At 36.8% G+C, this 16728-nt stretch overlaps 1 protein-coding gene and 1 long non-coding RNA gene across 3 annotated transcripts in view; both read left to right on the top strand.

Moving 5' to 3' along the window:
• The window catches only part of LOC128935211 (uncharacterized), a 76673-nt gene extending 76161 nt beyond the window's left edge, over nucleotides 1-512 (top strand). For both annotated transcript variants that reach the window (XR_008482936.1, XR_008482937.1), the window contains exon 3: nucleotides 202-512. This is a non-coding gene — a long non-coding RNA (uncharacterized LOC128935211). The remainder of the gene's footprint in view (nucleotides 1-201) is intronic.
• Nucleotides 513-531: 19 nt separating this feature from the next.
• The window catches only part of THSD7A (thrombospondin type 1 domain containing 7A), a 191198-nt gene continuing 175001 nt past the window's right edge, over nucleotides 532-16728 (top strand). Inside the window, exon 1 of the mRNA XM_054273356.1 lies at nucleotides 532-697. Within this exon, the coding sequence (XP_054129331.1) occupies nucleotides 538-697 (160 nt within the window). The 5' untranslated portion in view covers nucleotides 532-537. The remainder of the gene's footprint in view (nucleotides 698-16728) is intronic.

Here is a 16728-nt window from a genome sequence, read left to right as displayed (position 1 = left end):
GTTCAGGTCGAATGACTTGTGTTTCTGAAGCATGTCTGATGATGATTTCTTCTTTTCTTCTTAGTGTGTATCATTTGGGATATTCCGGGGAGAGACGTGTCTGGGAAGCCAGCCTCTTGCAGTCACTCTGCACTGAGATTACAGCGCTGGGCTATTTGTGTTTCTCCTCATCCCTGTTTCTCTGTCTCTCACTCTCTCCAGCTGGTGTAAATGACTGCTGCTGCCTCCCAGAGCAAGATAACCTGCTCAGTCAGCTGGAGCCCCCTGCGGACAGCTGTCTCGCTTTTAGCTGATGGAAAACTGCTATAAGCGCTGAATGGAAGAGCGTGGAGCAGCGACCGTACCGGCACGGGGAGCTGCAGCGGCAGCCGGAGCAGACTCTATTGTTCCCTGGTGTTAAACAGCTTCTCCTTCCGCACTGCCATGCACAGCGGCGGGAGAGAGCCTTGCGGTCCCTCTCTCCCCGCGAGGAGATTCTGAGCAGGGAGGATCGTGTGCGGAAGGTTTGGCGGCGGCTCGGGAGCGGCTGCGGGCGGCATGGGGCTGAGCGGGGGCAGCGCTGCGCTCCGCGGGCCGGGGGCTCCCGCCCGCCGCGGGGCAGCTCTCGGGATGCTGCTGCTGGTGCTGCTGCTGGCGAGCTGGGACACCCGGGCGCAAAGTGAATTTCAAACTTCGTCCGTGTATTTGTGGAAGACCGGTAAGTCAGGGTGATAACGCAGCAGCAGCGTGTTGAGTTTTTTGTTGTAAGTAATGACCTTTTTGTGTGCTTTGTGTATGTGGAGGGAGAAAGTTAATCTAAAATAACTAATGTTTGCTGGCGGGATTATAGGGGGAAAATAGGTCATTTTACAGGATTCCACCCTCCAGGCACATATTGCAATTAAAAAAGCTCCACATTTTAGTCTGTGCCACTGTTACTGGGATCTCTTATATGTTTTTAATTCTGTTTAGCAGCTCTGTGTTGCACATAAAGGTCAGAGCATTAGTGCCTGTCATCAATGAGAAGGAACAATTATTACAATTGGAGTCAGCATCGTTAAAAGTGCTCTAAACATACTGAATTTTCACAAAGAAAGATGTGATTCAGCACATTTAATCTTTGTGTCCTGTGCTGATATGTAATATATTCAGCGTGGTAATTGATGGGGAGTTGGGTTTGTTAAATTTAGGTTTATTCCATGGTATATAGGACACGTGAAAGCTAATGATGGATTAGGTGAAATAATCCAAGTGATGCCAGATCTCATAACCAAAGAGCCAAAGGCAAATAGGCTATGTGGATTCAGCACCACAGTAGATGGATAATTTCCCCTACTTTGATCCTAATGAGTTACGTGTCTGTTTTAAAGATTGCATAGTCATAACAGTGTTTCAACCTTAACTCTGCATTAAAAATCAGTGGGGAATTTTCCTGTGTCTGTTAATATATTACATTAATTCAGGACTTAAGCAGTGATGAATATGTGCATTTTAGTTGTCTTGATAGAGTTGCAGCTCATATGTAAGTAGAATCAAACTCTCATTTAGGAAATTTAAAAATTTCTGACTGGGAAATATTTCACATTGGCTTTGGCAGTTAGCTTACTTTCCTATATGTTGCCAGGAACAAAACAATCCAAAAAGTAGTAGATTTGTTTAAAAAGTGTTTTTTCATTAAAGGGTAATACAATAATAGGAAAGACTGCAAATTAATCATTTTTCTGAAAAATAACTTGGAGACAACAGTCTCTTTGCTAGATGGAGGGACACTGCTTTCTGCCACAGAAGCAGATCAATTTACAATTACAGTGATATCCTGAATTTTTTAAGAGGCTCCATCTATCCAGCTGCTCAGAGAGGAGATTAAAAGGAAATTCATTTAAACAAGAAGACAAGCTTTCCAATAACACTAGAAAGAGAAATCTGAAGAAGGGAAAATCCTTTGCAACTTTCACTTCTGACTGCAAGATGGGTTACACAATGACAGTGACCTTTTTTCCCTTTAAACTGTTGACAAATTAAAACAAATTTACAGTTCCATTACAGATCTGTAAATGTTCAACACACACTTAAAAAGAGGTGATATGTATCCACGGGTTTATGGAAAGGCACAGTAATAATATAACATTTTCATAAAGCATTTCACATTTACCCTAAGTTGCTAGGCATCAGCAGAATAAACTCTCCAGCATTTTATTATTGTCTCCATTTAGCAGTGTAATGGATTGTATTTAAAAATGTTAAAACAGTAACATAGTTTGAGGATAATAATAATTCTTGTGAACTACTACTTAAGAACACGTGCAATCAGTTTGCTATGGACTTAACTCCACTTACTTTGCACATGGTGCACATGCTTTGAAGTAATGTCAGCTAAACCGGCACCAAGGAAACTGTCTTGGCTTTTGTCTTCACCCCCCTTTTCCCTTCCTGGCAAAGACTGCTCTTAAGAAACTTTTGTGTAGGACAGGTATGATCCAATTACTTTGCCTGATGAAGAGCTAGCTCTTCCCTTCATCTTTTCTTCTGTGACATCCCTCTCCTGTTTTGCCTGCAGTAAGAAATACTGCAGCCATAACATCAGTGATGAAATGGAAGCAAGATGAAAAACAAGTAATGAAAAACAAGAGTGGCTCTTTTTAGATGATGAAAGGCAAGATGCAGTGAATAAGACACTGCATCTGTGTTTGGCTCCAAATTAAATTTTTGCGCTCTTTTTTTCAGCTGTGTATTGAATTCTTTTGTTTTCCCTCCCTCCAGTCGTGGGAGGATCGAGAAAGTGAACTGGAAGAACTGCTGGTCAGTGGTCTGAAGTGACATGTAGTGTGGGAGGTAAAGAGTTCAGCTAAAGTATCAGAGAGATAAAACTGAACAGTAGTGAGCTCATGCGCTTCAGATGATATTTTCCTTCTTCTGTGAATGAGAGAGGCCAGGAGAATGTGGCTGATACTTTGTCAAGGCAATTAGCTGGATTATAGGCCTTCTGGGACCTCTTATGTCCATTTTTTGAGAACCATGCTATTTTTGTATTGAATTTAGTCTGTCATCAGCTTTTCTAAGTGCTGTTCATGACTTGCATCTGTCTTGTTTTTATTTCTAAAGGTTTTTGAAATAATGTCTACTTTGTGTCTTCTACACTGCTTTACTGCATTATGTTTTCTTAAGGATGCCCTTGACAATAATGTGCAATGACTATGAGGTTTGAGTTGAGGCATGCTTTGTTTTATATAATAATAGTTTTGTTTTTATGTTTTCTTATATTTATGGGGTTTGAATGGGTTTTTTTTTGTTGTTGTTGTTTTGTTGGAAAGAGGGGAGGAGTGTTCTAATTCAAATTTCAAGTGTTTGCTTTCAATCCATGAAAAGCTCTCAGAGGACCTGATTTCCTGTTTACTACCATCCTCCAGTCTACTGCCATAAAAATCTGAGGTTATTGCAATTCTCAGTTTAACCATTTGGGGGTTTAGTTATCTTTGATTCAACATATACAGTGTTGTGAATAATCTGCTTTGAGCAGGGAAGTTGAGCTAAAAGTTATCTCCAGAGGTCCCTTCTAATTTCCACCCATCCTGTGATATGGGTGCCATCACCGAGTCATTTTTATTGCTCCAGCTGAAACTGCTTTGAAATTTTGGCTTTTGTTACTTTTTTTGGTCTCTTGAGAGAATGGGTATTTGATGTTCTGGTGTGTTTAATGGATCTTCAGAGTTCTGAATCACATTTTAATGAGCATAGTTGATTATACCTTCAAGTGAGTGAACTAGGTTTCTCACCAAACTTTCTCATTCCATTCTATGCAGACCATTTTATTCGATTCCAAATACACGGTTGGTTCATTTTGTGTGGTCACTGGGAAAGCCGTCTTGGCTTTTTAGCATAAACTAAAGCAAAGTGATGAAACAGCAAGATTCCCAGTGTTGAGTCATGGTGTGGATCTGGTTGATGATCTGAGCTAGACAGCAGCAGCTTTTAGCCACTCATGGAAGAGAAGTTGTGAAACTGGGGACTGGTCATTATATTGGTGTGGGCCAGACACAGACTGCCAAGTGTTGAACTATTTATGTTGAAAAGATGTTAATGGCATGTTTTGTTCATGAGTAATTTCCTTTCTCTGATTTAACTGATTTCACTTGCAGTGACCTGTTGTTTGCTTCAGGTTCTACACAGTTGCACTTCTGTGAGTTTCTCAAATGCCATTTTTATTCTGCCTTAACTTTTATGATTTGCTTTAGAATTTTGCTGAATATTATTGAATTTAATCTGAAGGGGAGTTGTCAAGACTGGAAGAAGGCTCTTCTCATTGTTGCCAAGCAATAAAACAAGAGGCAATGGGCAGAAACTGTTGCACAGGGAGTTCCATCTGAATACAAGGAGGAATTTCTTTACTGTGCAGGTGACCATACACTGGAACAGACTGTCCAGGGGGGCTGTGGAGTCTCCCTCACAAGATATTCAAGAACTGTCTGGATGCAATCCTGTCCTGTGTGCTCTGGGATGGCCCTGTTTAGGTGGGGAGGTTGGACCAGATGACCCACTGTGGTCCCTTCCAGCCTCACCCATTCTGTGATTTTCATATTCAAAGACACCTTATGATCTTGTGATACTGCCCACCGTGGGCTATGTTGTTATATCTGTAAGTTCTGCATTGAACAGTGTGATGACTGCTGATTCTTAAATGAAGATACCCATGAAGTTTTCACTTTTTTCCCTTTACGTGTAGGTGCATATTTTTCATAGTCTCTCATGTCATCATGCAGGATGTTTACCATTGTGTTTACCATTCCTTTACACAAATGACTAAGCATAGGTGCTTCTTGCCCCATCAGAAGTCTCTTTTACTTCTTTCTACCCTCTCTTTCATATGTTTTTGTTAAATGAATTCACATGTTGATGTGTTATGTGCTGTCGGTGTTGGGTGTAATGCTTGCCTACAGTTACTATGAGATATATATATATATATATATATATTATATGCAGATTAATTACTGAAGAATGCACAAAATCTGCAAGGTTTGATCACATTAAAATTGCATCTTCCAATAGCTTGAAATAGTGTACATGACACCTTTCAAGTGGAAGATGCAGCACTGGATTAATATCTCTGTAACAAAAGAAGTCATGAGACAAAAATCCAGGAGGCAGTGCCTTTTCCATTTTTATTTGTTTTAAAGACTTGATCAGATCTCAGATAGTACAGATAGGTGTAGCTCTGCAGAATTATTTGAGGTATCTGCAATTGTTGATACTGAGACTGGTTATTGGTATAACAGTTGCAGTTTGACATTTTCCCTTCTTTTTAACAAGGGTAGAACTTGACATAGGCTTTCTGTGGGAAACAGTGCTGTTTTAAAATTAAAGTGGAAATAGGAAAAAGGCATTGTTTCCTGAAGAGAACAATAAAGTATCTATATTTTCCTGCTTATGTTGTTAATGTGTGTGTAGGCAACATACAGAATATCATTGGTACTTTTGGGGTAGTGGAGGCCTGGAATGAAACCAGGGGCCAGGTGGGTTCTACTGGGGCCAGAGGGGTGTTGTAAACTCTGCAGGCAAGAGCTCTTTTTAATCACTTTTTGATCTTTTTCAAACAGTATCTGTATGTGATTTATTCTTGTTCCATTGCCTTGGCAAGAGGGCTGCACAAAGGCCTCCTAGTTCCAGAGCTTATAAACAAATGTTTTCTGTTTCAAGGTGTTACTTTGGGATCTTGTAACCAAATCACACTTCACTGCTTGATATGAACTTGGGTCTCAATACTCCTCTGATTTTCAACATCTTGGTTTTCTACTTACCCATAGAGAGCAGCAAATGCAACATCTGTACCATTGCATCTCTGTCAGGTTTTACATTCTAAGGGTTTGGTTTTAAAAGTGGAATTTTCAACAGTTCTGAAATTCCTTTTCTAACATCTTTGGTGCCTAAAACTCATAAAATCACAGAATAAAAAGTCTATTTTATTTTCCCTCTGTGTGACCCTAGGACTGTCCTATTTTCACTGCACTGAGTGTTCCTATCTCATATTAATGCCTGAGGAGGACAGAAGTCCTTCCTAGGACTGGCAATCCAGCAGGCATTTCAAATTGTACCTAAATACACACTGACAGGAATTATCAGAAGGGAAGAGGGAAAGAGAAAAATTACCTAACCAAACCTCTGATTAAAGCAAGCCTTTCAAGGACTGTGTCATCTTGAGCTGTTCCATTACATAGGTGAAACTCCGCCATTTGTTCCAGTATTTCTTCTTTTTTTTTTGTTTGATTGGGTTTTTTTTGTGATTTACTTTTTAAAATTTTTTGTTTGTTTTTAAAACCTGAGTAAAGACTCCTTGCACTAATTGCACCTTGAGACTGAAGACAGATAAGCCTGTAACTGGGAAACTCCTGATTTTAAAGAGATTATGAAGAAATGATCTGAAGAGGAGGATTAGATGCTAGGGAAAATGCTAAATGAGAAAAAGATGTTTTATCTTGAGGCCTAACTGTCAGGAAGGGAATTCATGTATGATGATGAAAGAGGGCAGTGAGGACCTCTTCAAGGGAAAATTAAGTCCTAGTTATGGCATGGTGAAGTTCAGCTGGTGCCTGCATATCCTTGAGGAGAGAGGTCTGTCAAGATTTTTAAACTGTCATTGATTGTAGAAGGTGTTTTGGGGGATTCATCTTTTTGATTATCTGGTCTTCAGTTAAAGAATAAGATTAAAGGAATATTAAGAAAAAATGTATTCTATCACCTTTTCAAAGAATAAAAATTATTCAAGCAAAATATGCTAAAGAAACATTACTGCTAAATATAAATGATCCTCCAGGATAGAATCTGATTAAGTGTTGGTTACACATACACTGCATAAATTCATATTAATTAGAATTTATCACTTTTATTACTCTCTGTTATGTGCATCTAAGCAACTACACTCTTTGCTGTCTTCTCCTAGTTAAATCTGATTTTATGGAGTCAAATAGGGCTCGCCTATCTGGGTCTTGAATAAGGACGTATTCATTTTCATTAGGCACGTTCATCACTGTTGCTTTTTGCCCTCATTTATAAAATATCCTTTCAGATATTTTATTCAAAAGAAATTTTGCAAAGCATGTATTAAGTCTTTGATTAATGCAAAAGACTTGTAGTGCAGCCTGGCAACAGAATATTTGGCAGAGATGCAGAAAATGGGTTCTTTAAGGAAACTATTTATAAATGTTGTTTAGTATTCTGTCCTTATTTAACAAAATCAAAGTAAATATTTAAATGTTTGGATAAAAATGCTGTGCTGTGAAATTCTTTTTCTCTTATGCATCTACTTTGCCATATTTGAAGTAGGAAAATAGAAAAGTGTGGCTGATATTATAAACCTCTAGTTAAGATAAACAAGTACTATATGCTAGGGTAATGGTTGATTTCACTTGGAGGATGGCATTTTGAAGCTGTCAGAAAAGTAAAAAATGGAAGTTGGTAATGTTGCACTGGTAGCAGAGGATGTCTGGATTGTTTTTAGCAAGTGCCCTGAAGTGCTTATGCTAACTGGATCAGCTCAATCCCTCAGCTCATAGGGATGCTGGAATAGGAGAATGCCTCAAAAGCTATGGGTTTTATTCTGCAGGCTGGGATCCAGTGTTGAATTAATTCAGGTTTTTTAATACCTTATAGACCAGGGTTTAACTTTACAGTTCCCTATTTCACTTGATGTCATTTTTTATCCTGTGTGTCCACTGAGTTCAGATAACAGAAGTGTGTATCTTTTAATACAATAACTCCAGATTTAACAGAATGCCCAATTCCCAAAATAGAAAGTACAGTATTATCAAAGACAAGTAAGAATCAATATTTTGAGTTAAAATCTTCTATGGTATAAATGAAATTGTGCATTACACTTTGTATTGTAAGTAATTTCTGTGGTAAAGGAAAATACATATATTTATCCTGTTTATTGAAATGTCCTGGATTCACATGTTTTTTTATTCTGTTCTTCTGTGGTCTCTTCAAAAACAAGTCCTCTCTTTGTAACAGAGCAGAATGATCTTTTTTCTGGATGTGTGTCCAGTCAAAATCTCTGTTTCTCTTTCATAGACTAGTGAAGCTGGAAAAATGGTGGGTTCCATGGGTGGGTAGAGATATGTTAAAATTCTCAGTAACAGAAGTTAAAGATCTGGTGGGTTTGTGTAGCACCACAGAGAAAGATGATGGGCTGACAGAGCCCACAGTGGGAGGCAGCAGTAGCATTGGCTTGGGTTCTAATTATGGCTTCTTCTTTCTTCTTATGTCTGTTTCTGTCTGGTGAGGCAGAAAAAATATATGGAGTCACTAAAGCAATGGAACAATTAGAAGAGAAAACCATATAGAGAAATCCTTAAAATTCATATTATTGGGTAAAAGTTTTCCAAAGTAATCACAATTTAAATAACTGTGCTATGTAGATATTAAAACTTAGTCAAATTAAATGCAAGCACTTTTGTTACTGCTAGCACAAATTATTCTCCCCTAGGAAATCCCATTGCTTACCATTTTCATATGAGTGCTGTACAGTGTTAAACTTATCAGTGTCTGGAATTTCAAACACAACCCAACAGCCATTTATTGTAGCAATCAGCACGTTCTCAGCATTAATTAGCACTCTGAGTTTTGGTGCTGCTGACATTGCTCAAAGTCATCAGTACACCACAAAAGCTGGAGGTTTTTAAATTGCTTTCTGTACTTTGTGAGCGTTGCCAAGATTATTTTGGCAATTTCATGTCTGTGGAATAGAGAAGGAAAATCTGGTGTGTTTGCATGGATTCAGGGGAGGAGTGCCATGAGATGCAGGCCTTATTGAGTGGCTCAAGTGGAGGTTTCTTGTGTGATCCCTTGTGAATGATGTTGCTAGAAAGTAAGCTTCCAAATGTCCAAATACCAGTAAGAGATTTCCATAGGTATTTTGAGGGAGAAAGAGATTGTGTGACCATTCCTTGCAGTGTGTCTTATATAAAGTGAGTTTGAGGGTACTAATTGGAAAGGGTTTCTGATGTAGTGAGACAAACATTTTTAAGATTGATGACATCCACTAATCCAATAAGAAATTTCTTAATGAGAGACATTATTACTTTCTACCTCCTGTATTATGCAAAATGAAATGTTTTATTGGTGAGCAATGGTATAACTCTCCTTATGTGTGCTGGGGAATAGCTATTTTACCACCAAGCCATTAGAGAAATAGAGACTAGAACAGCGAGAGATTGTTTTATAATGACTTGTGTTTGTACGATGCCTAGCCCAACTGAATTATCTTCATTTGCTGGTGTTCCTATGTTCCACAGCTTTATACAAAACAACATAATTATGACTTGTTAAAGATGCTGTTTACAAAGATCTGAAGATAATTTATTAACTTTCTAGATGAGCATCCAAATAACATCAAGTAGTTCAAATAGCTGATATCAAGATGCCATGCTAGAGGATACTGGAGGAGAGAATTGTTTTCATAAGAAAACAACATCATAAAAAACCTTGGAAAGATGATTCTATGGGTGATAGTTCCAAAATGCATTGTTGGGAGAAAATATTGGGAGAAGAGGCGTGTTTGCAAAAGTTACTTAGCATTTCTGCGTTTACGGGTATAGCAGGAATGCCTTCTTCTTGCAGTGTAGCAAAACTCTTGTTTTTGAATTTTATACGAATGTTCTTGATTATCCTAAAAGATCACTTGTGTTGTGTAAAGTTTTGCTTGTTTTGCAGTGTTCTACTGGTGGTTTAATCAAATACATGTTGTGAGGAATTTTTTGCTTGATTTAATTTTCTTGTGGCTTTCAGTCAAAATAATTCCTGTGTGGTATTCACATGCCCTCTGAACAGAGAGAAGCTGTGAGACAAGCAGAGAAGAAGGAAAACACAATTCTTATCTTGCTTGCCGTGCCTGTGTTGTGCTAAAGTAGAATGCAATATGGAGATTGTTTACCTAAAGTGAGGATGTTTTGTTCCCTTGGCCTATCAGAGCCAAGAGAGTGTGTGTGTGTGTTGAACTGTCACAGGACAGTCATGAGAGAATCAGAGATGAGTATGAGCAGTTGTGAGCAAGAGTGAGTGGATGGCAGATTCAGTTTAAATACAATGTACATAGTATAGTATAATAAAATAATTCTTTAGCCTTCTAATGATGAAGTCAGATGCATCATTCTCTCTCCCCTTTGTCAGAGTTGCCTTTGATTTACAATATTCCTGGATTAGAGGAAAAGGGTGAAGCAAGAAGGAAAAAAACCCATTAAAGTAGTCATAAGACTGCTACATCTTGCAACAGGGAACAGAAACCTTATTTGCAAAAGTTATGTTATAAGCTAGTAAAGAGGCTGGATCTTGAATCCAGCCTCTGCTCTGCACATGGTTTGCAGAGCAGACACTGGAAATCTGCTTGTCTGTAAAGTGCCATTTACGTGAATATAGTTTTCTATAGGTATATGCAAAATCAGAACAGGAGAAACTTTGAGTCTTGAGGTTTTTGATACAGTTATTAGACAGCACCCAAGGTACCAGTGCTTTAGCACACTCGTAGTATGTGGTATATGCAAGCAAAATGGATGTAGTGGAGAAGACCAGGACACGAGAGAAAGGAAGAAAGAAGTTAACATGAATGGAGAATTCAAATATGAAAGACATGGGGTAAGCAACCAGCAGGTTTGGGTATTTTTCAATGTTGAAATCAAATATTTAAAATTGAGAGAAATTGAGTGAGATTGAAAAACTCAGGGGGCTGAGTGAAGGGGCAAATTCTTGTATGAACAGATACAGACTTTTTAAACTAACATGATTTTTCTAATTAATCAGTCTGGAAGCTATTTTCATGCCATATATAGCTTTATGTGCTTTCTTGCATATGTGATATGTAGGTGATGGTCTAAAGGCACCGTTGAACAATGCTGTATGGGTTTGTTAGAACTACTTTAAAAAATAAAAATAAATTATCTAAGTCTTCTTCTTCCTGAACAGTGGCACAGCTTGAATTAGTGATCATATCTAATAAGAAGTCTACTTATTCTATACCACTAATTCCTTTTTAGAAATTCCACCTTCATGGCTGCTGAGCTTGCTGTTTTTAAGAGATATACTTTGAAGGCTGTCATTTAAACAACGTTTTTTTTTTTTTTTTTGCTTGTTTATTTGTTTGTTTTTTTAATCCTAAATGAAGTTCACAGTCAGCATTGCTTTTTAGATGGCAGTGTTGGAAAGACTGACTTATTCCTGTAAGGTGTTCTTGGTGCCACGCAGGAGATAATGAAAGGAAGAGGAAGAAGAGTGATAAAGTGACAGAGCATGTAAGGAAGATTTGTAGTCTTTAAGTTGACACGGATGAATGACTCATGACTCTCCATATTTCAACCTGACAAATGAATGTCAACACCTTGGGAGTAGTTTGGGTACCTGAACCATAAAGCTGGGAAATTCAGGTTATTTTCAGTGCTGTACTTCATGTCTTTGTAGGGAGCTGCAGGAAAATGTTACTGTCTGTGCTCTCTGAAGCTTCACAAAGTAAATTTCATGACAGATTTGTATAGGTGATTTATATTTTCTTCCCCTCTATGTTAAATATACTTTAAAAGCTTTATGGAAGAACTCCAGGTGATGAGCACATGTACTGATTATAACTGAGTCTTGGTTCTTCTGTCACAGTACAGATTTGAGCTATTCTGCCAGGTATACTGCCAATTACATGTGATAAGAGTAAATTTAAAATTGTGAGTTTGTTGTAAAACTATAGTACAACTTGTTTTTTGAGCTAGTATCACTTTTTGCCTTTTTTTATCTTAACTCTGCAAGAAGTTCATTTTATTGCTCTGAGGATGTGATGTAGTGAATGTCTTCTCTTGAAGTCTCTGAATTTTCTGGATTGCATGCTTCATAGTTTCTTCTGAACTATACAGCTTGGTTTCTCTCTTAACAGGAAAGTAATAGAGTTTAAGGGTCAGGGGTCGCAGAAACCAAATTGAGCAATAACGATTTTACTGTTTGGATGCAGAAGCAGGTATTTAAAATAGGTATATTTTGCTGAAGCCTCACATATAAAAGGAAATTGATGGATAGAAATGGAGTGACAATTCAGTGAACTAAAAATTCCTGCCATGCATAGAGAAAGTGTCTTGAACAATCTGTTGCTTACATAATGTCCTCATCACTCTTATTTAAGAAATGGGTTTTCTCATACTGGTAAGAGTATTATTTGGAGACTAGAAAGAGACAAGCCAGTGAACCTGTGTCTCAGAGGAAATGACATATTGTTGCTGTCCACGTGCTATTATTTGGTGTAAGCCATTTTAAGAAAGATGGTAGATAATTTGCTTGTAAAGTAATTTATTTATCTTTCACAAAGGTTGTGAATGTGCCTTGTGAATTTGCAGGTTTAGTTCATTAAAGGCACTTTTCTATATAAGCCCATGTCCTAAGTATGTTGTTTCTCAGACAGTGTAACACACTGCTATCCAGATACTTGTTGTTGTTGTTATTATAATTATTTAGTTTTATTTATTTATTTCTGTGTATGGAATACATTCTGTATATAATTCCATGAGAGTGATAAGTAGCACAACTAGAGGCAGGTGTTAACAAAATATAGGTTTAAGGAGAAAGTGAGATGAAGAAAAGGTGCAATTTAATAAAAGAGAAAATATTTTGTTTTATTAACAAAATATAGGTTTAAGGAGAAGGTGAGATGAAGAAAAGGTGCAATTTAATTAAAAAGAAAATGTTAAAAGGAAGAATAAAGAATTAGTTTTCAGTTTTGTCATGCCTAAATTCGTTGCTAATGCAATTCTGTGTTGCAATTTCACTCCCCTTTAGGACAGACATTCATCACATTTTATGCATATATTACCAGAGAGAGTTATTTTGGAAAGAAAAGACAAAATGTATTAAGAAGCCATAAAAAAGATGCCCTGCTTGCTGTGTAATGAATCAGATAATACAATGCCTTTTTGTTAACTGGTTGGTTTTTTTCATTGAGAGTATGTAAAAAAGAAACAAGCTATCATTAGCTAAGGCTTATTAAATCTTCAGAATGTTATTAAAGTAGTTTAATCTAGTCAGGCATATCTGAAAAAACAATGAAACAACCCTAAATATATAAATTGGAATGTAGACCATGAAAGATATCATGTCAAATTAAAAAAATATATAAATATTTTGTGTTCTGTAACTTCACCTTTGTCTAGAGCTTAGGCAAAGATTTCACAAAGCTTAGGCACAGATTTCACATATTTTGCTGCAATTGGTTATAAAGGAGGACTCCATTTGAAGTAGAAGTGCTGCTTTTGTTTTTGAATTTTTAAAGTAAAGATGAAGAAGACTCTCTGAAGAGAGAAATTCATTAAGAAAGCCAAAGACTTTTTGGAGAATATGTTCTATTCAGGGTGGTTTTCTGTTCTCCACTTTGTATGTCTCAGAGCACACTGGAGCTTCTAATGAAAAAATAATACAGTTCATTAATGTGGAAAAACTTCTGAAAGTAGCTACAGTCTCACAGCATTCTGGGAATTAGTTTGAACATAATTGGTTGGATGTCAATATTAAAAAGCGCTCTAATGAAAAAGAAAATGCTCAAGCTATGATAGTTTGCTGCTTCTGATGAAAAATTTAATGAGGCTGAATAATTAACCCCTTTTCTCTTCTTTCTTCCCAAACTGCCATGTCTTTCCTAATTTCTGCTTTACATTTGTTCTAAATATTTTAAGCAGTAGAGTTTCTATGACTGTAATAGAAAGGCTACACTACTGTTTGTATGTTGCACTAGTTAGCTTTTTTTTTTTAAATCCTTTTTACCTTCATGGCTAGATTACTCAAGTGTAGTTTGTCAATTGTCATGCCCCTCAGCTATGACTTAGCTGAGCTGTGCTTCATGAAGTGTAATCTTTCCTGATAAATCCACTGACTAGTGCTGTGCCAAGCAGCACAGGACCTGCCATTTACATAATGGTTACTCTAATTGGTTTAATGGGACTTCCAACCTCAGGCTGAGAATTACTTCCTTCTGAAATGTGATCATTGCCCAAATACATACACTTTCCACTCACTGAGTTTACTCCTAATCACTAATAACTTTTTAATAAATTTATGAAGCATACGGAAGTTTTTTCATGCAGAACCTATTCATAAAAATAAGCAACATAACAATCAAGCAGAATAAAACAATGCACACAAACAGAAAAGTCAAAAAACTACAATGTGGACGTTTTCCTCTGATATCTCAGTTGCCATCAGTTTGATATGATATGCATTGCTTTCTTAAATATATTGAACTCTATGTCAAGTAGAGATAGATGTGAAATGAAACATTTTGATTAATTCTTTAAGACACAGTAGGTTTTTGTATAATATAGAGGTTTTACTAATTTTTCAGATCTATCATCTGCAATTATTGTTTTTCCATTTATTTTTGGTACATATGATAGTTTTTAGGTCCTCATCCCAGTTTCTCACATGGATTTTATTAGCGCTTCCATATCCTCCCCTTCTTTTGTTTCAGTGGGCTGATGGATACTCTATGAGAGGTTGCTGTGGCCTGGGTCTGTTCCAGCTGCCTGTTCAATAACTGCTCAGTATTCTGGAGAAGAAACGTGTTTTTACTGCCACAGGCCTCTACCTGCATCAAGAAATTGTGGTTCATCCTTTTTGTCACATTGTGTTAATGTACTTCCAAAGAGAAAGATGAACCATGAAGATGGTCTTATTTATCTCATGCTGTCAACATCTAAAAATTTTTATCAAAGATGAATGGAAATTGGAAGACAAAGCTTGAACCAATTGGGTGCTTTTGTTAATGATATTCTAGATCTGTATAAGTTACAAGCCCTGAATATCAGGCACATCACGATGGCAATGCAAACTGGATTTTAATATTCAGCTACTCTCCGTGGAGACATGTGGTGCTTCAGAAGGCTGCTGTTCTCTAGAGCCTGGGGCCTCAAAGATAACCTGGAAGGCCAGATAAGGAAATTGATAAAGCTGTCAGTGGTTTGCTGTGCTCTATTTCCCAGGGTATGAGCCACCTTGTCACATGTGATAGTCATGATATCATCCAGTCTATGACATTGAGAGATCACAGCTTTTTCCTCACTTCCTAAGGAAGTGAGAAACTTTTAGTGTAAGCTTAATAAACAAAATATGACAAATATCTATGCTATCTGTAAACTGAATTTTTGCTTTTTACCTAATTCCATTTCATTCAATGACTGTGAATTTTTTCTTTTCGCACAGTCAAGAGAGAGGTAAATTTGAATCTTTCTAGGAGGAAGTTTAGTTCAGCTAATTAACTGTTGTAATAACAGTGTGCATGTGTTTGATTTTTCCGTTGGGAAGATAAAATTTCTTGGTCCAACCTAATATACGTTTATCTCCTGTGAATTTAATGTCATGTCTCAAGGTAACAGTGCAAGTGCTCATCATTTTTATGGGATAGTAAAGGAGGAAATGGTCTCTATGAGAAATTCCTAGATGTTTTCTTTTTGCATTTTAATTTATATTTGTTAATAAATGTTAATCTTCTTTAATATGTATTTTGTAGTATCACTTTCTTCATGCAGCTCAATACACTGAGACTTCCTTTGTCACACCCATTAAATTTTAATATAGATCACAATGATGGGGCTTTTCCCATCACAGAGGCATGCTTAAGCTTTCTTCTGTCTTGTTGGAATTACACCTGACTTTTCAGAAGCTCGTGCACTTTACTTATTTTTTTTATTCAATTTCATTTAAAGGAATATGTCTTAGTTGCTGTTGCTGACACAATATACATTCAGACAAAATACTCAGTGCCAATTTTCTTGTGTTTAAACAACCATGTTAAAATCTACTTAATAAAAAAAGCTATGAGGTGTGTCTTGATCTTATTCCCTTTTCAGAAGATACTTGGCTATTAGGTAGCTTGGCCTGTATGTCTTAGGTAAGGAATAACACCTAATCCTTGAGTCAGAAGGAGCTGGAAGCAGAAGATGAAATTGAGTAAAGTGAGTTTTTCCTCTTGGTTTAGAATAAATTTTGGAAAATGTAACTCCCTTATCCTTCAGGAATATGGGTACCTGCTAGAATCTATTCTGAGCATAATGGCAATGTAGCTTTATCAAGCAGACTTGGTAAGAAAACAAATATATGAGTTTTAGATTAACCTAAGATATTCTCGCATCCTTTAATTTTTCAGTTGTAATGAAGGATGTATTTTTTAGGTGAGGGAGAAGTTTTATGTAGATTTTTGATAATTCTTATAGCTACTGTATATTTATAGTTAATGGTTCAAGATCTTACTTAGTTCTCCTGATTTATGTACACAGCCCATTTCTGTCTCCTTTTTGCTTCTACCAAGAAAAATATTATACGGAATTGAAGTAATGAAAATTGCTACTTGCTCATGTGGTGCTTACCACCTCTGAGGTGCTTTGGATTTGTAGGAAAAAAAAAATCAAATTTCAATGCAGTGTATGTGAAAAGGAATTTACTCCTTGCAATAACAAAGTCTCTGCAAATTAAGTTTTTCAAGTATAATACCCATAATTTTGAAATCTGGTAAATGAGCACCCGTGGCTTGGCTGTTGGCAATGATTTTGTGTCTAAATAAGCTTTTCACAGCTATTCTGTTTCCAAAGCAGAGAATGCTATGTGTGTTTAAAAATAGCTGGTTTCAAGAAGAGTTTGAAAATGAGAACAAGTTGTTTAAAAACCTTCATAATGGAAAAGCTTTCAAATTGAAATTTACTTCATGGTAGCCATTTATGAGTCAGGCAGTTCAGAATGATTCCAAGCTGC

This window comes from Melozone crissalis, unplaced genomic scaffold (genome assembly GCF_028551555.1).
Source record: "Melozone crissalis strain CALT ecotype California unplaced genomic scaffold, PUWL_Pcris_2 ptg000016l_1, whole genome shotgun sequence".
Taxonomy (NCBI): domain Eukaryota; kingdom Metazoa; phylum Chordata; class Aves; order Passeriformes; family Passerellidae; genus Melozone; species Melozone crissalis.
The sequence above is the reverse complement of the archived record's forward strand: the minus strand, read 5'-3'. Positions and strand labels throughout refer to the sequence as shown.